Raw genomic sequence first — 24692 nt, forward strand, 5'->3', positions numbered from 1 at the left:
GATAATGTAATTTTATGATACAACGATGGTGATTTCTAGGACAAAATTGATGCTGGTCATCCAAAAAATAACATCACTTTATAAAATATTTATGAATGTATCAAATGCACAATAATCCAGGTGTTCTCTTGAGTATAAAATATTTCAGTATTAGTACAAACAGTGCTTTTTCACAACATAAATTACTACAGCACTTCTCACTTGTTCTGTTTTAACAGCACAAGATCCACATCTAAGGCCACAAAACATACATGTTAATTGTTCGCTGGTGAAGAAATATATGTGCACAAAATTGTGTGTATGTAATATTAAATTTCCTTCATTTCATCATTTTCTTAATTCTTTTATTTGAATTGTATAGATGCTGAAGTTTTTCCTCTTCTCACCACAATAATCTGAATAAACACTTTCCTGATTAAAACAAGGATTATCATTTGAAAAGGCATGAAATTTCAAATATTTGTTTTCTATTTATAATTTCTAAATACATGTATGCTTTCAAAGTCTTGAATCCTCAAAGCCTTAAGTGCATTCAATATATGCATAAATAATATGTCTATGTTTATATATGATGGAAATGCATTTTTAAATTAAGTATGAGGAAAGATGAAGACGAAATGATGGGGAAAAAATTAACATTTTTGTGTAGGAGTAGCTACATAATATATGTGTCATACAAAAATGTGATTGGAAATAATGACTGTCTATGAAAAGAAAGTCCTTCAGTTTCTCTAATACAATGATAGTTATATCCTAATCCAGATAAAACTTATAAACAAACAATTCTTTACATAATACAACCTTATTTACATTACTTCCAGGTATATACAGCATGTATAAAAATAGTGTTAAAATGTATGGAGGAATATGTGCTATACATTTATACAGTGAAACAGAAGTACATCTAGGATGTGTACCATGCATAAAATTATGAAATATTTATTCAATGAATATGTTGCTTGTACATGCACTTACACAGCACTTTCATTACCTTTCTGTTTAATTACAGAAACACCACTTACACCAGCCTATATATGTTACTATTGTATCTTCTAGAACTGTTTACAACTTCAACTTTGTGTTGATGACAACTTTTTAGATTTCATGACTTAACTCCTCTATATTTGCAACTTTATATAATCATTTACTTTTTACAGGGATATGCTTATCAGACTTCAGTTATGCTTTATTATAATTTCTTTTTTTTTCAATCTAGGTTATACTTTTCATAGTTATTTTTTACCGTATCAAAGAATAATGACTGAAGTTATGCAGAAACTGCCTTTCATTCAATTTCGTAAACAGTTTCAAAAACAGGGCCTTCTTGTATAATTTTAAACATTTTAGTTAAAAAACAAAATACATGTTAAGTATGCTGTAACATCCCTGCAGAACATCTGATGTTTAATATTATCACTTAAACACAACAGCCAGAACCATACAAACTATGATAAAAATCCTCTCTGTTTTAATACATATAGCTCATGTACAGGTGGACAGATTGGCTTGTGGACGCAATGATTCCATGTTAATATATCAAACTGATGAAGTGTCCATACATACAACAGTACTTAGTTACAACAGAGAAACACCAATACTGTCTTCATACTCTCATTCCAGATATGGTCTATGTAGTTACAACAGACCAACACCAGTACTGTCTTCATACTCTCATTCCAGATATGGTCTATGTAGTTACAACAGACCAACACCAGTACTGTCTTCATACTCTCATTCCAGATATGGTCTATGTAGTTACAACAGACCAACACCAGTACTGTCTTCATACTCTCATTCCAGATATGGTCTATGTAGTTACAACAGACCAACACCAGTACTGTCTTCATACTCTCATTCCAGATATGGTCTATGTAGTTACAACAGACCAACACAGTCTTCATACTCTCATTCCAGATATGGTCTATGTAGTTACAACAGACCAACACCAGTACTGTCTTCATACTCTCATTCCAGATATGGTCTATGTAGTTACAACAGACCAACACCAGTAATGTCTTCATACTCTCATTCCAGATATGGTCTATGTAGTTACAACAGACCAACACCAGTACTGTCTTCATACTCTCATTCCAGATATGGTCTATGTAGTTACAACAGACCAACACCAGTACTGTCTTCATACTCTCATTCCAGATATGGTCTATGTAGTTACAACAGACCAACACCAGTACTGTCTTCATACTCTCATTCCAGATATGGTCTATGTAGTTACAACAGACCAACACCAGTATGTCTTCATACTCTCATTCCAGATATGGTCTATGTAGTTACAACAGACCAACACCAGTAATGTCTTCATACTCTCATTCCAGATATGGTCTATGTAGTTACAACAGACCAACACCAGTACTGTCTTCATACTCTCATTCCAGATATGGTCTATGTAGTTACAACAGACCAACACCAGTACTGTCTTCATACTCTCATTCCAGATATGGTCTATGTAACATGCAAATATCAGAAGAATTGCAACCAAAAAAGTTGCTCTCTACTCTATGTTATTAAGTCACCTTTACAAGCTAATGTTGCTTGAGGTGAAATCATTACCAATATGTGTTATGGAAATCAAATAATTTCAATGTGAAATTGGACAGTGTTAGCAATGAGTATTTTTAAAAATATTTGCTTAAATCATTCTTAAGATTTTGAAAAATGCCACTACCTATTTTTTTAGCACAGGCATAAAATCCACCAGCATAGGAGTAAAGCTAGAGAAAATGTACACCCCAGCGATGAAGATAAATTACAAATGGTTTTGGTTTGGTCCTTGTGGCTATGGATAGCCTTCTACACTATGGTATCTATCCTATCAGTGTTCTAAAGTCTGTACAGTAGGTATGTACACCTCATACCACATCACTAACACTACTGCTATGGTGGACCATGGCAAGAATATGATTTTATCACAAATCCAGTGATAGCGTAATATCACTGTCATCACAATCGGCCAGACATTGTATAAAATAACTGAGAGCACATGTACTAAAGGTGCTCTAATTCACTCATTAAGAAATTCACAACTAACTACCAAAACTACCAAAACCTGACAAAAATAAGATGAGTGATTCATAATACAGTGTAACTAGAATTTCAAAATATTGTTAAGATCACAGTTATTAAATGTATACTGACTATGTATAAATACAGATTCTACAAACTCAAAAATCCTACAATGTATTTCATCCACAAGTTATCATCGTTCATTTTAAAATCAATCTTTCATCCACAAGTGTTATGACAATCTGTATGTAAAATGGTCATTTGTGTCCAACATCAATTTATAAACTAATTTAGATTGGAATCTCATTCCAATACACATCATCACAACCGCCACTAAATAAAGGTTACACAATAAAAAAGAAACCATCGGTGATGTATTTAGATCATCAGTTGGATGAAACACACTCTAGAAATTTAACTTAAAAAAAGGTTAGCAAATACTGGCTCTTAATCATAAACCATAGAAATTTCATGAATACATAGACATGTACTGATGATCACATTTTTATTACAACCAATGACAAAAGTAAAAATATCGATTGTTCAGTGAAAGACTTCTAGTTTCTCAAGTAATTTGTTCATTACCAGGTCAAAGGGTTCTTGAAAACATCTGAAAGATTGAGATTTTTTCTGATGATTCGTTGAAACATTAGAAAAATATACTGGTAATTCTATTTTCAAAACAGCCTTTGCAGAGAACGAAATATATATATTTCAACAACTAGATATACACTGCACTGTCGGAAATTTCCATAATATCACTTTTGATAACATTCAAAATGAAGAAAGAATATGAGGTTTAGTACATCTTGGTGCTGTATTTAAACATCTCTAACAATTTAATCTTTATCAGCCTGTTGATTTCATATTATGTACTGATTTTTTATCCACTATCAACTAGTACAATTTTACCCGATTTATTCAACATTCCCTAGTTTCAAAATTATCAAACACTTCTTGCATAGATTTTATATTTATGACAATACAAATCATCTCTGATATTGTGTATTTCAAGACATGGAAAATGCCATATATCAAAATCAATATAGTTTTTTTATTCAACCATCACTTTACCAATTGACCTGGTAAAATGTATTGATTTATCATGTGTACTTAAACACAGAGTACTTACGCACCCTTTTTATTCATCAATATATTTTGGACAGCTTTGTAAATTTTGCAATTGCAAATATTATAAAGATATAAGAAAACCATATCACAAGTTTCTCCATAGTATTCAGTGTAAGTGTAAATTCCAATGAGGCGTAGTAAAGATTTCTAGTCTCTTTGGGTAGTAACCTGGACACATTTAATATCTCACCATCCAACATATCAGTTTATTTAATATTATTGATATGTTTGTATACTTCATTACAAATGCATAGAGAAACTGGCTTCTATCACAAATACTTGTAAATAAATGTAACAGCATCTATTCAATTTCTGTCCTCAGTTTTGATAAAGAATACAAAAGCAATGTTTTGTTATAAATATAACTTCTGTTATGAGGTTATTTATATTTGTGGATGTATACTAAATCAATTCTTTCAAATCATACCTTTTCCATTTAAAGTTGAAATTCTTGGAAGAAACTATTTGGATTATTAAGTATCCTGTCACCGTAGCATGCTTCAATCTAAATAAGTTATAAAAATAAAGAAATTGGCCTGACCATCAAATCTAGCCAACTCTATACTGCAATCACATGTTGTCTGAGCCTATGATCTGAATCATGAATGCAACATTCTGGTGCTTATAGACTTGTCATCCCAATCTACAACCATAACAAAATAAACTGGCTATACTAGTGTATAGAAATATGAAGGGTTTTTTACAGACTTGATATGTTTAGGAGTATATATAGAGAAGTCTATCACAAGCCACTAGATAATTCACTAAAAAATTATAGGTCTTCTTTTCTAGCATCATCAAACCAAGCTGCCAGTTATGACTAAACACAAAAAACAAGGGGCTTGTTTTCGTATCTAGAACTCTTTCTGAACGCGAATGACTTATTTCTGTCCTAAGAGCTGTTTCTGTACCTAAACAAGTACACAATAAAACAAGAGGTTTTTTTCATACCCAGAACTGTTTTTGTACGCAAACAACTTATTTCTGTTCTAAGAGCTGTTTCTGTACTTAAACAAGTAAACGTAAGAAGACAAGACACTTGTTTTTGTACCAAGGACTGTTTCTCAATCCAGCCATGTGGTTTTGGAAAATCCACATCCTGTTACATCCACAAGAAGTGTGCCCTAATGATATCAACAAAATCTGCCAAAATAACTTTTCCTTTGGTCCTGTCACTTTATGTATCTTCACAGGTAAGTGATTATACCTGACAACACACCTAAATACCTGACAACTCTTAAAGCATCATTACCCTATTAAAAACCTATTTCCCTACAAATTCAGGGAACACCAAACAAAAAAGGAAGTTCTGTTGAAATTATCTATAATGGTATGTTGTGGCAGGATTACATATTTCATACTATATGTCATTTCTTTTTAAAGTGAACACTGCATGAACAGTAAATAGCTGAGGTTTTTTGTTTTGTTACAGCTAGTATATCTAGTTTCCAAAGAGTACTCAATTAAAGGACAATTATATTAAAACTGTGTCCAGTCACAGAATTCTACAGTTGGTACCTTTTAAGTAGATCACATATTATTCATTTCAAGTTACAGAATTCCTGAATACAAACATCCTAAAAATGATTGTTCTAGTTAAACAGTATGTTAACAGATATCCCTCCTTTCAAAAGCATTGTGACATATTTTGTTTAAAAAAATCAGATTTACCTCCCTTGGAGCAGGTAATCAAGATCCTACAGATATTTTATAGAAAATTCTTCAATAACCAAAGATTGTGTCTAAACTCCAGCTTATTCCCTATGCAATTGAATTTTCCTATGAACAATTCTCTTTTACAGATCCAACAGTTCAAATCAATCATAAGAGGAAATTTCTCAAAATTCCTGTCAATCAAAGGACGTGCAAGACCCTTGTATAGAGCAGGCAGTTCAACTCAACAGCACCTGCTTTCTTTGAGAGTCAATTTAAGTATACCGAGACTGAGTTGAAAGCACCTATAGGGCCTTCTACTTCCTGGCATAGTCTGTACCACATTGTGTACAGCAGATAGAAAAGATATCATTCACTGCAGACAACTGAGGCATTGTTCACTGTAGAAAGCCGAGTCATCCTTCACTGCAGATAGCGGAGGCATTGTTCACTGCAGAAAGCCGAGCCATCCTTCACTGCAGACAACTGAGGCGTTGTTCACTGCAGAAAGCCGAGTCATCCTTCACTGCAGATAGCTGAGGCATTGTTCACTGCAGAAAGCCGAGCCATCCTTCACTGCAGATAGCTGAGACATCATTCAATGTAGGAAGCCAAGTTTCCTTTGCTGCAAATCAAAAACCTATCCAGTTACTCATTATTGAGTATGCAATGGAGTTTTCCTTGAGGGCTTTTGTGTGAGAGCCAGCTAGTAGGACTCTCATAAGATGGTGAAGGCTTTGACAGTGCCCAGATTCTCTGTGTAGCCCCTCAGTAATTTTGATACTGCTTTCCTCCTTGATAGTTATTGTAGAACATCTGCTCGTCCCGTAGATCCAAGTTTCTCCTACCTAGGTATGGTGAACTCTGACCTATTGGACCATTGGCCATAGGAACCCCTTGGCTTGTGTACCTACCGCCCATTGGATTACTGGGATCTACAATGTAAAACAAGAACAATCAATGATTGTATGTCATGATCACATCTTTTTAATGAATCAGTTAAGTCATTCTCATTTTGTATGGAAGCCTCCAAATTTGTAACAGGAAAAAATAATAAATGAGTAAATTTTGAAAAAATAATATGATTTCAGAATTAAATAAAATCTAAGGTCCTAAGCATAGGGAACTTGAGGGAAAATAAAAATCATCACAACATAACAAATATTGTACACATTAACGAAATAGGAGAAGTGCCAAGTACTTAGGTAAGTTTCGCAAAGATCCCTTCAGCAGTTCTTTAGAAAAAGACCTGACAACTGGATGATTAGACCTACCAAAACTAGGAGGGAGCTTGCCCGTCCTCTTCACAAATAAACGGACTACAGGTCCGCCATTTTGGATGATATCAATGGCTTCAGAATGGGTCATACTCTCTGTTCTACAGTTATTAATCTCCAATATTTGATCGCCAACCTGAAAAATCAATTACTAATTTTAAATATTTTTCAATTGTTACTTAACAGAAATATTAATGATTTCATCAAAATACAATAAAACTAAATACATGAAACATTTAAAACATGTCTTATATCTATCATACACGAAACATTTAAAACATGTATTATATCTATCATAAAACATTTAAAACATGTCTTATATCATGAAACATTTAAAACATGTATTATATCTATCATACACAAAACATTTAAAACATGTATTATATATCATACACAAAACATTTAAAACATGTATTATATCTATCATACACAAAACATTTAAAACATGTATTATATCTATCAAGTATATTGATTAATATAAATGTAAAAATATGCAGACCTTATTTACAGGAAATGTTCATGGACGCTTTCTTGGTCATTTTGACACAAGACATTATGTTCAGGAGAAAAACTTTTAGTGGATATATCTTTACTCTAATAGCCAAATAAATTTTTCTCTGAAGTTTTAAATACTTGTTTATCAACAAACACATCCTGACAATGAACAAGTTATACAGTATCAACCAGAAGTCAAAAATACTTAATATTGTTTGATCACAACAACTTACCCTTAATCTTCCGTCTACATCTGCGGAACCTCCTTCTGCTATCCTCAATACAAACAATGGCATACTGTTAAACTCCCGTCCACCTCGGATTGAAAACCCAAATCCACGTGACCCCCGTGGGAGTTCCACTGTGTAGAGTTCCTCATCATCAGGACTCTGCATGATATCATCATAGAAAACGCAAGTCAACATACAGCAAAAATAACTTCATGTAACAGATAAACATTATTCTTGTAAAATACCCTACTTTATATTGAGATAATGAACAGCCACAACAAGCTTAACTAGTAATGAATAAATAAAACAACCACTTCCGGAACGTCTTGTATAGTAAACGACATTGTTATCACAGTCTACACCTCTCTGAATTTTTTTATCAGATTGAACGTACATGTTGATTAGGGAAGCTTCGTTGTCTTGCAAGTTCTTTCAACCTCTCAGCTGGGGGAGGGTTTCTGCAAATATAAAGATATGTTTGTAGTAGAAAAAATAGCAGTGGGTTTATTGACCTGTGAACAGCCAGGGTCAATTTGGGGTGGGAGTCTTCTTGCTAGCTGGTGGCTACCTATATGAACAATATAGAGGAGGCATGTCGCATGCCATCTAAAGTAAACATCAGATTTCCTCATCTGTAAATATGTTTTTGAAGCATTCATTAAATAAAACAAATAATGGCAGAAATTCTTTCTACTTTGTTTGAATGTTTACAGTCTGGTTATTTCAATATTCTTTGATTTGTCTATTTATTTATTTAATTTACCTTCGTAATTCATTTTCACCAACAGCAGGAAAGGCCATCGCATTTACCATTGAACCCTGTGAACTCTGAAAAGCAACAAATTTTAAATGAGTTTCGGTTCGCTTTAGTATCAATCAGAAATCATTTTTTACCTACCTATCTAGTTTAGATCAGAGAATGTAGTCGAATTACTCGTGGTCAGAGAATGTAGTCGAAGGACTTGTGATCAGAGAATGTAGTCGAAGGACTCGTGATCAGAGAATGTAGTCGAAGGACTCGTGATCAGAGAATGTAGTCGAAGGACTCGTGATCAGAGAATGTAGTCGAAGGACTCGTGATCAGAGAACATAACACAGAAATTCACTAGATCAGATTGCCTGTTAAGAATTAACAAAAACTTACTCTCTGTGATGTTGATGCTGTGCTGGAGGTATCATCTAAAACAAGAATAAAACAATTAAAACACTGAGGTAAGATCAATATGTTGCTCCAGATCCAAAAATCACTTTCTGAATTTTCTTAAGATTTAAATCTGTTTCAAAAGAATGAAAAGTCCTGCCAAATTACTCAATACCTTACTGTAACACGAGCTTTCAATAATGTAATTAATTACTCAATACCTTACTGTAACACGAGCTTTCAATAATGTAATTAATTACTCAATACCTTACTGTAACACGAGCTTTCAATAATGTAATTAATTACTCAATACCTTACTGTAACACGAGCTTTCAATAATGTAATTAATTACTCAATACCTTACTGTAACACGAGCTTTCAATAATGTAATTAATTACTCAATACCTTACTGTAACACGAGCTTTCAATAATGTAATTAATTACTCAATACCTTACTGTAACACGAGCTTTCAATAATGTAATTAATTACTCAATACCTTACTGTAACACGAGCTTTCAATAATGTAATTAATTACTCAATACCTTACTGTAACACGAGCTTTCAATAATGTAATTAATTACTCAATACCTTACTGTAACACGAGCTTTCAATAATGTAATTAATTACTCAATACCTTACTGTAACACGAGCTTTCAATAATGTAATTAATTACAGAAAAAGTTGAAGGACATACTTAACGTTTTTATTGTTTTATGTGTTGAATGGCTTTCTATAAATTAATCCTGTGGAGTCATAAAGGGACTATGACCTCAACAGTATCCAAAAGTCTCATTAGTCAGGATTACAAGGTTATGTAAATATCATGAGTTGTAGGGAACACTTCCCCTATACATACTTCAAAATGACTCTTTAATGTGGTGATCTTTACCTTGTGGTGACCCCACAGTGAGAGTGACCTTTAGACCAGCTTCCTTTATAATATTGACAATGTCCTCGTGGTGCATGTGTGAGATATCTACGTTGTTGACAGCCAGGATACGATCTCCAACATGTAGCTGACCACACCTCTCTGCAGGACTGTTTTCTAATATACGACCTGCAAAGACATTTAAAGAATATGTATCTGGCTCCTATGTCCTATTTTTACTTGAATAAGAATATGATGATGATGGTTGGATGTACAGATGAAAAAGTAGTAGGTTGTAAGTTGCTTCAACAGAATTTATCAAAAGAAAAATAAATGTTGTCTACGCAGATTTTTTCCATGCATTCAATTTCACTTTATGCCATATCTTGGATAGAAAAACAATCAAATACTGCATGATGTCTCACTTTGCACTAAATTTAATGTTTATTACTAAACATCTATTGAGAGCTGATATAGACTACAGTATACTTTGAAGTTTAGTATGTTACACTACATATAATATATCACAGATATCTATATGGATTGTTTTTTCATATCTACATTCATTCAATACAATCAGGAGGAGACAACTCAATGACCTTTGTTAATGAGTTCCCATTAACTACACTTCCAGATTACTACAAACTTCCTGTACATTTTTGTGAAAGTACAGGTAAACCATGCATTTCCCCAAATTGTTTTCCTCTATTCCCCATCTAAAATCTGTTTTGATACAGAGCCAACAATATTTAATAGAGAATCAAAAACGAATTAAAGTCAATATACCCTAAGTCTTATGATCTAGAAATAATTGTTTCATAGGGGATAACACTTCTTAATTCATCTCACAAATCTTTAATTTTGTCAACAAAAATATCACACATATTTATAAAAACATATATTCACAATAAGGGTAATGGTGCATTTTAAATGTGGTCTAAAGTTTGACAAAAAGCACAATTTAAAGTCATGTTTTGAGGACAGGTGCTAGTCATGTTAGAGACAGGGATTAGCCTGGGATGGTTGGAATAAATCATCAGAGTACAAAATTTTGTTAGGGCTGGTGTACAAGCTTGTGTTAGGGATGGTGTTTTGTGTTAGGGATTGTGTTGGGCTGGGAAGGATGGTATCATTTAAGACAAATGTACATCTCACACAGCCAAAACAAAACATGGTGGATTGACACTGTCCTGAGAAGAGATATATATTATATAGGAGACTATGTTTAATCTAGATAGATAATCTACATTCTATTATGGAAGTGAATAAAGAGTCTCTAAGTTACCAAGTATTACTTATATCATATTTAACAATTTGTGGAGATTAAAGCCAGTAATGAAATGGTTTTCATGTGGCAGCTAAGGACCTTTTACTGGTGGTCAGCATGTGGCAGCTAAGGACAGCCTTTTACTAATGGTCATCGTGTAGCAGCTAAGGACTTTTTTACTTGTGGTCATTGTGTGGCAGCTAAGAACTTTTTACTTGTGGTCATTATGTGGCAGCTAAGGACTTTTTACTTGTGGTCATTGTGTGGCAGTTAAGGACTTTTTACTTGTGGTCGTTATGTGGCAGCTAAGGACTTTTTACTTGTGATCATTGTGTGGCACCTATGGGCTTTTTACTTGTGATCATTGTGTGGCAGTTAAGGACTTTTTACTTGTGGTCGTTATGTGGCAGCTAAGGGCTATTTACTTGTGATCATTGTGTGGCAGTTAAGGACTTTTTACTTGTGGTCGTTATGTGGCAGCTAAGGACTTTTTACTTGTGATCATTGTGTGGCAGCTAAGGACTTTTTACTTGTGATCATTGTGTGGCACCTATGGGCTTTTTACTTGTGGTCGTTATGTGGCAGCTAAGGACTTTTTAATTGTGATCATTGTGTGGCACCTATGGGCTTTTTACTTGTGGTCATTATGTGGCAGCTAAGGACTTTTTACTTATGATCATTGTGTGGCAGCTAAGGACTTTTTACTTGTGATCATTGTGTGGCAGTTAAGACCCTTTTCCTGGTGGTCATCAACTGTTTGATTATTGATCTTTTACAGTTAAAAGTTTGATTATTACAGAATATTTACTCAGTTTTTATATATACATTTATAAATAGGCTATATTGTTCAGATTTACTCTCCCTACAAGTTTGATACTGTCTTCCCTATTTACTCAGTAGATCCAGTAAGAAATCTATACTGATCAGTGTTACTAGTGCCGACTATATCGTATAACATGCACAATACATTGTATATATTGTCACATTAGTTGTATACAGGTCAAATCTTGGTGTGTTGTTCAAAGCAAGATAAGATAATAGGTTCAAAGTTCATTATAAATTTCAAATAATTAATAAGTAATATATAAAGATCTTCACAACACATCAGAATTCAGATATGACATTTTGATACATTAAATTGTACTTTGTTTACAATTTCTAAAAAGGTATCTAGTTTATTCTCATGGTGATATACATGATATCTTATCAACATGTGTAAATGAGAAAATCCATTAAACCGAGATATAATAACAAGTTCAGTGTAGCTTAATTCAAGTTTCTGAATTCTGACGAGTAGTTAAGATATTCATTAATGACTTAGAAGGAAGTCATTGCTGTATTATTATCTGTGAGGTGTTGTAAATCTTATTTAGAATACAAGAAGTGTGATTTAAAATTAACAATTAAAAATAAAAAACATCTTAAAACATCAACGTAATACATATAATTAATCAAAAAGAATGAAAAATAAATCTCAAAAATCTACTTTTGGTGCCTCAACCCAATTAGCTTATCATGCCTTGAACAACAATGGTAGGTAATCTCTATTTACTTTTTATTGTAAGCCTGGGGATATCAAACCTAAGATATGATCAATGTCTTGCATTATAAGCTTTATTTTTTTGGTAACATACAAACATTTTTATGACATTCCAAGATAGATAATTATCCATGCTATAAAAGCTACTGATGCTAATTTGGTCTTCCATCACAATATAATAATGATACACCAATATCTCATATACCACTAGTAAATATGTAATTAGGATGACTGCAACCTGGAAATCTTTCAGTGATCACAAATGGATGGTACACAACATACAAATTCTACAATAAGCATGACACATTCCATAAACTGACCAATCAGGAAAGGTGTAACAAATCATATCAAGTATGAGGGATGCAGACAGTAAAATGAGCAATTTCTCACCAATCCATGGGTATTGATTTTTTCTATCTAACCAGTCCTTAACTACCCCTGTGTCTGAAATAATTAACCAATGAAAAGTCAGATGCATTCATACATGTAAAATTAATATAAAGACACAAGTCACCCATAATAGACCCAATTAACCAAAACAAACCCCTACAACACGATAACATCTAAATTTGTCCCTTAACTATTAAAACAAATACTTAATACCCTCCTCCAGCTACTGAACATGTGCCAAATCTGAGAGACCCTTTACATTTATGAGAAAGATTATAAAAAGTTTGATGAAAGAATAAGGAGTACAATTACAACAGTCAAGACTAAAAATGGGGTTTTCTGTATATCTTGATAGCAGCATCAGCATTTTATCTTACTGGTAAGACATAAACATTCTCATTCTAGCACATTCGGATTTCTGGTTAACATGCACAAATAAATGAGATACAATGATAGCAACAAGTCTTTATCACCAATATATCTTAACAGTCTTCATTACCAATATATCTTAACAGTCTTCATTACCAATATATCTTAACAGTCTTCATTACCAATATATCTTAACAGTCTTCATTACCAATATATCTTAACAGTCTTCATTACCAATATATCTTAACAGTCTTCATTACCAATATATATTAACAGTCTTCATTACCAATATATCTTAACAGCCTTTATCACCAAAATATCTTAATAGTCTTTATCACCAATATATCTTAACAGTCTTTATCACCAATATATCTTAACAGCCTTTATCACCAAAATATCTTAACAGTCTTCATTACCAATATATCTTAACAGTCTTCATTACCAATATATATTAACAGTCTTCATTACCAATATATCTTAACAGCCTTTATCACCAAAATATCTTAACAGCCTTTATTACCAAAATATCTTGTCTTTATCACTAACATATCTTAAAAGTCTTTATCACCAAAATATCTTAATGGTCTTTACCACAAACATATTTTAGCAAGTCTTTATCACCAAAATATCTTGAAAGTATCACCAACATATCTTTTGTGGTCGTAACTTTGTATTCAATTTTGCATCAAGATGATAGCTTACTGTACATGTATGCCAATGTAAGTAACAGAACAAAGACTTGCTACCGAGCATTATCCATTCATATCTTGACAAAACAAATTATATTTAGTAGTCAAGGTCTGCAATATCACCTGACACAGCAGCACATGGACCTATGCAGAATAAGACTATTGATTCTTTATAATGACCTTGCAGCTGTATTACATGTATCAAAAATGTGAAAACAATCTACCAATTCTGATGTTCATCAACAGCTACAATCCTTATAAATTTACATCATTTTAAACTTTAATTAAGATATCTTAATAATCATCATAAGATAAATAGATTCCTATAGATTTGCATATGCTTGGTTTTTTTTGTTTTGTCTTTTTTTTGTGTTTTGGTTTTTTTTGCTGGACTTTTTTTTCCTCATATAAGTAATTTCTGTTTTTGGGTTTTTTTTTTTTGTTTTTTTTTTGTTACCGAAAGACAAGGTAGTTACAATAGAATTGTCACCAGAAGACAACTGGTCCTAAACTTAGTTTCAAACACAACAAAGAATTGAAAAAGTATAATTCATTGTACATTCTAAAATCATAGTCAGACACCAGCAGCCATATTGAATTTTGGGTCAAAATGACATGTGAACATGTAACTTACACACAAAGTATAATGATCCATAAAAATCAAAGCATTTCTTATCGTAATACTTCAGATGCTAAACTCAAAGTTAACCATTGAATTCTTGAGCCAGATAATAATCGATACTCTAGCTTACAGCATGTTGAAAGAGAGAAAAAAACACCCTTTAGATTTATTAATATTGACAAGGGTACAAAATATTACAAGAGGCTAATGGGCTTTAATGGTCACCCCAATCCTAATTTAATATCTGAATTTGTTAAACCTTAGTTCTATAAGTAGTACAACCCATTAAACTTCAAATAGTTGTTGTTGCAAGGTAAACACTTTGTATAATTCAAGAACAAAAATCAAATATTTAGGCCGGAAAAGTGGAATAAAACTACCACCATCTCTACTGTAATGAGTAAAACATACAAAATGATATAAAATATTTTAGGATTTAAAATAAATACAAAAAGTCTGTAGTGTCATAAATGAAAGCAAATAAATAATACCAATGATAAGGTGCATAATCCGTGCAATGAAATTCAAAATACATTACAACAAACAAGTACAGGATCCGTCACAGTTTGTCCTTCAAACAGTAAAAATCGCCTATTATTCAAACAAAACTCTAAATTATAAACTTATAAAAAAAAATCATAAATTGAGCATTTTTCTCTAAAAAGCTTAGGTAACTGTGAATCATTCCAGTTAAGAAACAATTTCTGATATAAAAAAAAAAGACTTCTCCGAAATGTGGCATTTAGTATTGGTACATTCAGCAAATTAAATTTGGTTTTTCATTTAATTTTTCCTTTAATAGAGTTTATTTTTTCTTCTTTTTTTTTTCTAAGAAACCAATGGAATTTGAATAATACGCTTTGCATTTACACACCATGAAATTTGACCCCTAATTGACTGACCAACCCCCAGCCCCTCTACTGTGACGAACCCTGGCACCTGTGACAACCAAAACTATACCAAGCCTGTGAGTGACACGTACCGATGAACTCACCTATGGTGGACCCCGATTTGGTTACAGACGAAATTATTACAAAACCAAACCCTTCTGTTGGTCGTCGAGTAACTGTCACCTCATATGGATAGCTGTCAGCCACATTGCCATGGTGATCTCCTATGATTCCATAAAGAGAGAAATGAAGACTCCAAATTGAGACAAGAAAATCATGGCATTATTTTTCATTAAACTTTCTAATTATTTCTTATGATTTTGTGTAACATCAGTTTGAGAGAGTACTATGACATGGTAATTACATTTCACACAGCCAGTACCTACCACCGTGGGGGGCCATTTGTCTCCGTATACTCAAAGAAACACGCCCGCCAATCCCAGCTCGACTCATCAGTTGTACTACCTGGTGGTGAGAACAGTTCACCACACAGAAATTATCCACATGAGTAATTTCGTCACCAGTGCGTAATCTCCCGTCCACATCAGCCGACCCACCTGGCACAATGTGTCCAACTGACACCTGAGGAACGATAGATTGGAAAGTTACACTAAACAGCAAGAACCTCATATACCAAAAGATTCTCTAACATAGATCAATCATAAAAACAAGCAATCAAAGCACAAAACCAGCAAGAACTACTTATGGCTTGCTTTATATAAACCTAGTTTCATTTCATTGGTAAACAAGATGAGCAGTTTTAATCTATTTGTAATTCCCTCAATACCGACTGCAGCAAAACAAGAGCAGAATTTTCCTATAATTCCCTGTTGCTCTCCCATTCTATTTCAAAAACCATTCCAATAACAAATACAAACCAGATGATTTTTTAGAAAATTGCAAAATCAAGAAGGAACAAAAATAAGAATAGATTTTTCCAAAAAAAACCTTAAGATTAAATTTAATCTAGCACCAGGTTATTTTCAAATAAGACACAAAGGCTTAACATAGCTACTATTAAACTGGTAGAAACAAATATACATCTTTCTATTAATTTATACAACATCCCCATTATGTTAAGGCAAAATTTCACATATCAACTTCCATATCCTTTCAGTTAAAGGTTTGCACCTACCTGAGACCCTTCCTCTGTTCCACCGATAATTCTGAACCCAAATCCAGTTTCCTGGCGCTGCAGTGTTACAGTGGAAACCATGTAGCCACTATCATCATTAGGAAACCGCGGCGGTATTCGTGGTGATTGATTGAGAGATGCTTGACTGTTGAATGAGGAACTAGACTGCAGAAATTTCCTTGGTACTCTCATTAGATTACTAGGAGATGGCTCAACCTCCTCAAAAGAGGTACTCTGCCGTGGTGGGCGTCCTGCACCCATTCCAGAAGAGAAATTGTTCATGCCATTTCCAAATGGTCGATTGTCAAATGTGTCATGTAATCCATCACCTCTTCGTTGCACTGGTGGAGAACCTGGATAATCCACAGAACTGTGATGGCCCCACTGTGGCCTCTGGTAACCAGAGTAACCACCCTGTCTAGATGTCCCATTTATCCCCATTGAATTGTGATTTCTTGAACCATGCATTAAGAAGTCAAGGTTACCCCCATAGGTCATGCCTGGAAGTGGGGTTTTACTCCTCATATCCTGAGCAGTAGGAGTCTTAGGTCTATTTGTATCACTTCTGTAGTCTGATCCCTGTCTACTATTGAACATTTCAGGGCCAGGTGTCCGACTACGTAGCATACCCGGCTTTATCTGATCCCCGCGATCAAACCGGCTATCTCCACGGTCCCTTTCTTGATGACTATAGTTATTATTGTGCATAGTGTGATTTTGTCTTGAACCGTCTTGACGACTGTGTGGTCGTTGATGGTCGTTTCTCATCTGATCATATCTTGGTCCAGGTGGAGGCCTGGAGTTAAAATCATAGCTCCCAGAATTACTATAAAACTCAGAGGAGGATCGAGATTGATTTAGTTCCACACCCTGAGAACCAAAGTCTCGAGAACCATCATCATTTGATTGAACACGATTTTGCATTTCTGATAATGGATGGCGACTATCAACATTCGATTTATTTCGATTATCAATATTAGGTCCCATAGTCCTTGTGGGCGTTTTAGGCCGATTCTCATTCATTGACGGAGTCTTTGGTCGCCCATCATAATGAGTTGGTGTTTTAGGACGTGTTGAGGAATCCACATCATCTCTGTTTTCTGTAACATACACACAAAGATAAGGTTCCCTTCTGATATCAATGCTGCGTAAATTCAAACAAATGGGAGGTATTTTATCCATTATGTTAGGACAGATTAGCATCTAGTGATAACGAACATCAGTACTGTCACATCCAACTCCATGCTGATCTATATAAATGTACTGGTCAATGAGCCTTCTCAAATGCTTTCTTGACAGCATACAGGTGACATACATATGACAAACACAAAGCTACAGACAACAGGTCTGTCGGTGTCAGGTAAAAGTTGTTCACTCATCAAAAGATTGTCAGGTTTCTATACATTGTACAGCACACTGTTATAACCATTGTGATTAGTTCTGCAGAAGCAAAATTGATTTTAATTTTTTGCAGTTGCTGCTAGGATTTGTAGTACAGATACTCTAATGAAGCCTTCAGACTGCAGGATCAAATCTACATTTATCTACAAGTTCAAAGGTCAAGTTACATAGTTCTACCTGCTTGTAGGTTAAAACCTACAGATACAAAATGTATACCTTGGCTTTTATAAATATCTTACCTTTCTCTGAATGGTTTTCATCTCCACCAATCATATTTCTGTTATTTTTACCTAAGAAATGAAAAAAAAATGTTGTTAATGTCCTCATTTACCTTATTTTTTATTTTTATTTTCATGTGTATACATAAAAAAACAATGTCTACCATCCTTGAAGCTGACCTACAGCACAGCCTTATCACCTTACAAGAACAAGCACCTGCTATTGTGTACTGAAACGTGCCATACAAAGGGCATTATTGATTTTCTCCAATGACAAAAAGTCATTTTATTGATTTAGCTGACTTAACCATCAAAAGATTGCTGTTTGTGTGTTCATTTGTCATCAAGCTTACTGACAGCCTAGTCAACAAACATTAACAATATGTTTTTAGCAAATCATATTTATGTATCTTTATCCATATAGTTTCAATCCTTTACAAATCCTTTTGCTAGATTCCATTCAAATAAAATTCTGGTTTTATTCCTAATTCAACCATAAATAGGAGCACATTCAGAAAATTGAATACCTTAAAAACCTGTGTAATGTGCACATCTACTTAATGTGTGCAGGTACTTTTTGGGGCTTAAAATGGTAATGTGTGCACCCCAAAGTTCTGTCAACATCGTTCTCCGGGAGCCAAAAAATTGATCTCAGAATGTTCAAAATAACACATCAGACCAACGATCAATGAAGTCCAAAACTTGAAAGTATTCTCTTCAAAATTTGTTTTCATCTCATTTACTGACTTTTAATAACCTTCTGTTTAATTACAGCCAAATGTTTGTGCATCTTCTTTGTTTCTTTGACACGTCTTGCTGTCATTCACTTACCAATTATCCCTTATTTATCTTATGTACACATGCACTTGTCTTTACACTTGCCCTAATCAACAGTGTTCAGTGTTGAAATCACAGGTATAAGTTATTATCTACCTATTCATGACCAAACCAGGTAAATACAATCTCCCCAAGTCAACTATTATTTCATGTCTCGCTGTCACATCGAGTGCACGCCAGTTGACATAAATTGAGGCCCTAAATCTGTATATGTAAGCAATCAGTATACAGAGCACAGAATGGAATAACATGGAATGTGTTCTTTCAAAAGAAGAACAGTGTTTTATTACACATGTTGTAAGATAATCACACAAAGACTATTCCCTCTTAATCAGACAATATAAGCTTCGTAAGCATCAATAAGATCAATATTAATAAATAATGAATTAAATCCATAGTCCGACGACAAGTCTCAATCAACAATTCGCATTGATATGTCAACGCTAACTTCCACTAATACGAAAACAGACATGTGCTTAGGGCTTCTACTTCATCGGGATATCCAAAAAAAAAAATAAATTGAAAGCTGTCAATTTCTTAACAATTGAACATAAAAGTGTTTCAAAGATAATCAAATTACAATCAACATATTTTTCAATGTCCCAAACAGGGCACTGTCTTTGCATTCTGTTAGTTTTCTGTTTTTATTAACATATACAGTAATTATTTTATTTGTTATTTTTGTTCATAAATAAATCGTCAAATCCTTTTTAGTCAGTTTTGAGTACCAGATAATCCTGACAAACAATGATGGCAGCCTCAGTAAATCTTCGATTTTCCATGAAAAAAAACCCTTGAAGATTTTAACATTTGTTTTCTCAAAAAAAACTGTGCACATTACATAGATTTTTACAGTACAAGTTCCAAATATTGAAAAAATTATCAGAGATGAACAATGATTAAAATACGAAAGTACATTTAGAAGAAGTTAGCTATCTGACATTTCACAATGAACGCAATACAGGTAACTGTCTTTTTACCAAGTACTGCTACTGAATGTGTTGTTGAGCATCCCAGAAAGTTCAACATATATTTGGAAATTGCTAAATAAAAGTTCACAAGGCCTGTATCACTCATGTATCAATGCTTCATCTTACACACAACAACAGATTCCCAGGTTAAAAGTTCCAAGGAAACAGGGTTGAAATTTTATCTATAGTATAAAGGTGTATGCTGTGATAGGTGACAGTGTGGAATTCTCAATTATTTGATGTTATGAGCTTTGGGTTGAGTTGATGGGAGTAAACCCAAATCTCCGATTTTTGTATCATTATCATTATTGGCAACATTAACAGAACATGTGTTTCTTCATGATTTCTATAATATTTCCTCATCAATTATCAACCAGTAATATATGTGTATCCTGCAGACGTAAACACTACGTTAACATCAACTATTGTTGGTTGAAAATGATGTGACAAATCTTTAGACAATTTTGATAAATCAGTTTGAAACTTTACCTGACATATTGCTAGGGTCCCCTCCATTGCCAAAGAAGTAGGCTCCTGGTTGAGAATTTGGGAGACTGGAACCATCGTCTGGTGATCGGGTCTGTAAAGAACAAGTACTTGAAAATATACTGCTGTAGGGACTACCGCGTACAAAGTTTTAACAGTTTTAATCCGACAACATCAGTTTATCTTAAGATCTGTTCAGAGATTTTCAAGATTTAAATATGTCATGGACTTGAAACAGGACTTGTGTAACACAATATCTTCTACCCCACCCCCACACCCCCCCCCCCCCCCCCCCACCACACCCTACCTGTATAATAGCTTGCTCAGACTTTTATATGTTTGACCAGCTGATTGACTCTTCAATATCATTTATCAAAACAACTTTATCAAGGACAAATCAATTTATTTATTTCACTGAAGATTTCAATGACATACTTACAGGTTTCATAGGTTTTTTACTTTTCATAGGTAATCCTGAAAAATAAATAAATATATAATTTACACTCTGATCTTAATCCTCATATAACCTTTTACCAATTCCTGCTTAAAATGATGACAAACTTCAATGTACAGATGACTTTCATAAGCAGTTCTCTACAATCATCAAAACCTTGGTCACCACCAATCAGGCAGTAGGTCTAACTTTAATCTCACTTTGGACATCAGTTTTATAAATGGGTCTTTTCTTTCGATCCATTTTCACTTTGCTCAGTCGCCTCCAGGGTTTCAACAATTTAAGCCCCTAATAATTAACCCAAAACAGCTGAATAACCAATTATTCTTTATCTGGCTCTAAATTTTTTTTTTAATTCTGATTTTATTTTGAAAGCTGCTATTTACTTATGTTTTTATGCAATCTATGTATACCATGTAAGTAATAATTCTATATTCAACAAAAATAACCTTGACTTTAAAAACCTTGACCTTTGAATTCCTACATCAATATAATCTTCATTACAACAAATATGTTTATACAACTAAACAGCAAAAAATCAACATCAGATCTGTTTATACATATAAGTAAAGCAGGGTCATGAAAGTTAATTAATGTCAAACAGAATTAATATAATTCAAGATAACAATACCAATTAGTTATAAAGTAATAATATAAATTAGATCATGAGTTCCTAAGGCCAAAACACATAAACTTGACAGTGGAAGGATAAAAGAATTTCCTGATCAATTTTCAATGGAAAACAATCAAAGCTTTTCTTTTAAAGACAAAAAAGTGCAACTTAACAAAAAGGGTTCAGATATAAATATATATATATATATCACTTTCTTCAAATATCAACCTTTGGAGCAATACATATTAGTAGCAAATTACTTCACATTTTCATTTTAACAAACATTCTTCATTAATGTAAATTGAAGCTTACCTCCCCTTTGCACAATGATTTTTGTTTCCTGTCCTTGTGGACATTCCTTGAGAACACCTACAATTTCACTGTGTGACATGTCCTTCACATTAACACCATTAATTTCCTGTAGAATATCACCTTCCTGTAACGTCTTACATCGAGGTTTGTCCAAAATTTGTTTCACTTTTTGTCCAAAATGACTATCAGCAATCGTAAAACCAAAACCCATTTCCCCCCGCACAATATTCATTGATAATATTACTGGTCGAGAATTAAATGAAGTCAGCACATCTGGCGTAATATCACTGTTAAGATTACCACTGTTACTGTGTGTGAGAGCATCTGATGAATTATTATTTGTAGACCGTGTAAGGTCAGGCAGCGATTTTAAACTTTTGGCTGAGGTATTTAAATAATCAAAATCATTAGCTGAGGAATACGAGGGCGGAGCACTGCTCGTGGGCGTGTCGCCTTGAGGTAATGTCACAGCAACAGTCACAATGATCTCTGTATTAGGATCTTCTGGATCAAATGGTAGAGAGTACCCTCGGCAGATTTCTAAATCCACTTTCTGGTGTGGAGGAATGGTTTGGAACTGATTTACTATGTCTTGATGAGTGTATCCCAAAACATTGTTGCCATCAACATAAACTAGAACGTCCCCTGTAACACAACAATCACATTCAATATCGTAAGTCAATAGAATATCAATTAGGATCCAAAAAGGGTTTAAACACTAAACAATGTTATGAAAGTACAAACCTGATTTAACATCTTTATTACTGGTCAGTCATTTCCTCTCTCAGTTTTATAGTTATTAATCTTTATTACTGGTCAGTCATTTCCTCTCTCAGTTTGATAGTTATTAATCTTTATTACTGGTCAGTCATTTCCTCTCTCAGTTTGATAGTTATTAATCTTTATTACTGGTCAGTCATTTCCTCTCTCAGTTTGATAGTTATTAATCTTTATTACTGGTCAGTCATTTTCTCTCTCAGTTTGATAGTTATTAATCTTTATTACTGGTCAGTCATTTCCTCTCTCAGTTTGATAGTTATTAATCTTTATTACTGGTCAGTCATTTCCTCTCTCAGTTTGATAGTTATTAATCTTTATTTCTGGTCAGTCATTTCATCTCTCAGTTAAGATAATTATTTACCTAGTACTCTCTCAGTCAGATTTATAAAAACTTAATCTTTATTTCTGGTCAGTTATTCATGATCATTTTGACTCGTATCTAATTAATATTTCAAAGTCAACCAAATAAAAAGTAGCAACTCAGTTAACAAGTTTCTATCAAAAACTGTATCATTCTGATATTCAATGGACGAATTTGCATTTTATCTATTTTTTTGTGGGTGTTTAATCTTTATGCAATCCTTATTTTATGATTGTAGCCAGAATGAGGAAATGATTTTTGTATTTTTATCTACACACCTGTTTTGAGCACACCATCTTGATGGGCGGGACCATTCTCTACCACTTTCTTTATCTGTAGAAACTCTTCATCGGCACGGTCTCCTCCTATAATTGTAAAGCCTAACCCACGTATACTTTTCACTAAAGTGGTCTTCTTCATTTCACCCTTCAGTTCCGCTGGAATCTTTGTGAACCTCCGTTCTACAATTTCCAAAATTATATTTTGATTACCGTCATTTCATTAGTAATTTCACAACAATTTAAAGAAGGGATTTAAATCATAGCTGACAACAATATTATGGTATAGGTATGTTTTATTGAATTCATGAAGATAGAGAACATTGATGAAGATAGGGTTGATATAAACATCAGTATTGAAACTATGTACATCTCTATATCAACATTTTGAAGTTCTTGTTTCATGCAAAGAAAACTTCTATTGAAACACAGTTTACAAAAGAGGGTAGAAATAAATGCAGAGAATAGCAGAAAAGTCCTTGCCAAAAAAAAGACTGATTCAGCTAGCAGGATTTAGCAAATATTTTTAATCTCAACTCTAAATATGACACGCCTGTCATATGCAATGAGCTCTTAGTTGTGGCAGCCAAGTGTGCCAGTATAACATGGCATGGAGATATCTTAAAGGACAAATTCCTTGTAATTGTAAGTAGTTTTTATTTGAATATGGGCATATTATCTGGAATACTTTATCCTTCAGTCTAAGTACACACTACTGGCATAGTATATTTAAAGTGATATTGTTTGTGCACCTAGTATCTGAGTATGTACTGTATACCCGGAGACTTTCCCCAACATTTAAATTTTGGCATTTTCACCTTATAAGGCGAAGACAAATTTAAAAAACAAAACAAAATTTCACGCTCAAACACAAAATAAAGAATGTTGATATTCAACTCTATATAAGTGCAAGTTAAGTTTTTTCTGAGAAAATTGCTAGAAAATTGTAACAAGCTGATCAACCATTATGAATGTTGCCTGGCATATCACATCCAAACAACCAAATATTCCAATGATTATGATGAAGCATCTTTCTGATAAAAAAAGAAACAATAATATGTTGTGTCCCAGCATGAATTTTACACTGGGTGAAAAAGACCTCTTATTTTTCAACAGAGGTTGAAAGTTTCCAAGTATATAGGATTGCATGTGTTATTCAGTCACATGTCCTATAGATCATGTTAAACGATGGAAAACCTTAGTCTTAAATATGGAACATTACACTACACAAAGTAGGACTACAAAATCCTAAATCTAATTGA

At 33.5% G+C, this 24692-nt stretch overlaps 1 protein-coding gene across 1 annotated transcript in view; it reads right to left on the bottom strand.

Annotated features, from left to right (window-relative positions):
- Positions 1-2260: 2260 nt before the first annotated feature.
- LOC132555323 (membrane-associated guanylate kinase, WW and PDZ domain-containing protein 2-like) overlaps positions 2261-24692 on the bottom strand; it is a 77024-nt gene continuing 54592 nt past the window's right edge. Inside the window, exons 10-25 of the mRNA XM_060219679.1 lie at positions 23431-23613; positions 22012-22656; positions 21072-21106; positions 20636-20726; positions 18360-18410; positions 16720-17819; positions 15971-16166; positions 15677-15808; positions 13015-13068; positions 9839-10006; positions 8952-8986; positions 8571-8635; positions 8202-8265; positions 7811-7966; positions 7080-7218; positions 2261-6740 (exon numbers count right to left, since the gene is read on the bottom strand). Coding sequence (XP_060075662.1) covers positions 6574-6740; positions 7080-7218; positions 7811-7966; positions 8202-8265; positions 8571-8635; positions 8952-8986; positions 9839-10006; positions 13015-13068; positions 15677-15808; positions 15971-16166; positions 16720-17819; positions 18360-18410; positions 20636-20726; positions 21072-21106; positions 22012-22656; positions 23431-23613 — 3281 coding nt within the window. The 3' untranslated portion in view covers positions 2261-6573. The remainder of the gene's footprint in view (positions 6741-7079; positions 7219-7810; positions 7967-8201; positions 8266-8570; positions 8636-8951; positions 8987-9838; positions 10007-13014; positions 13069-15676; positions 15809-15970; positions 16167-16719; positions 17820-18359; positions 18411-20635; positions 20727-21071; positions 21107-22011; positions 22657-23430; positions 23614-24692) is intronic.

This window comes from Ylistrum balloti, unplaced genomic scaffold (genome assembly GCF_031769215.1).
Source record: "Ylistrum balloti isolate Yb309-2 unplaced genomic scaffold, AGI_CSIRO_Ybal_v1 Utg370470, whole genome shotgun sequence".
Taxonomy (NCBI): Eukaryota; Metazoa; Mollusca; class Bivalvia; order Pectinida; family Pectinidae; genus Ylistrum; species Ylistrum balloti.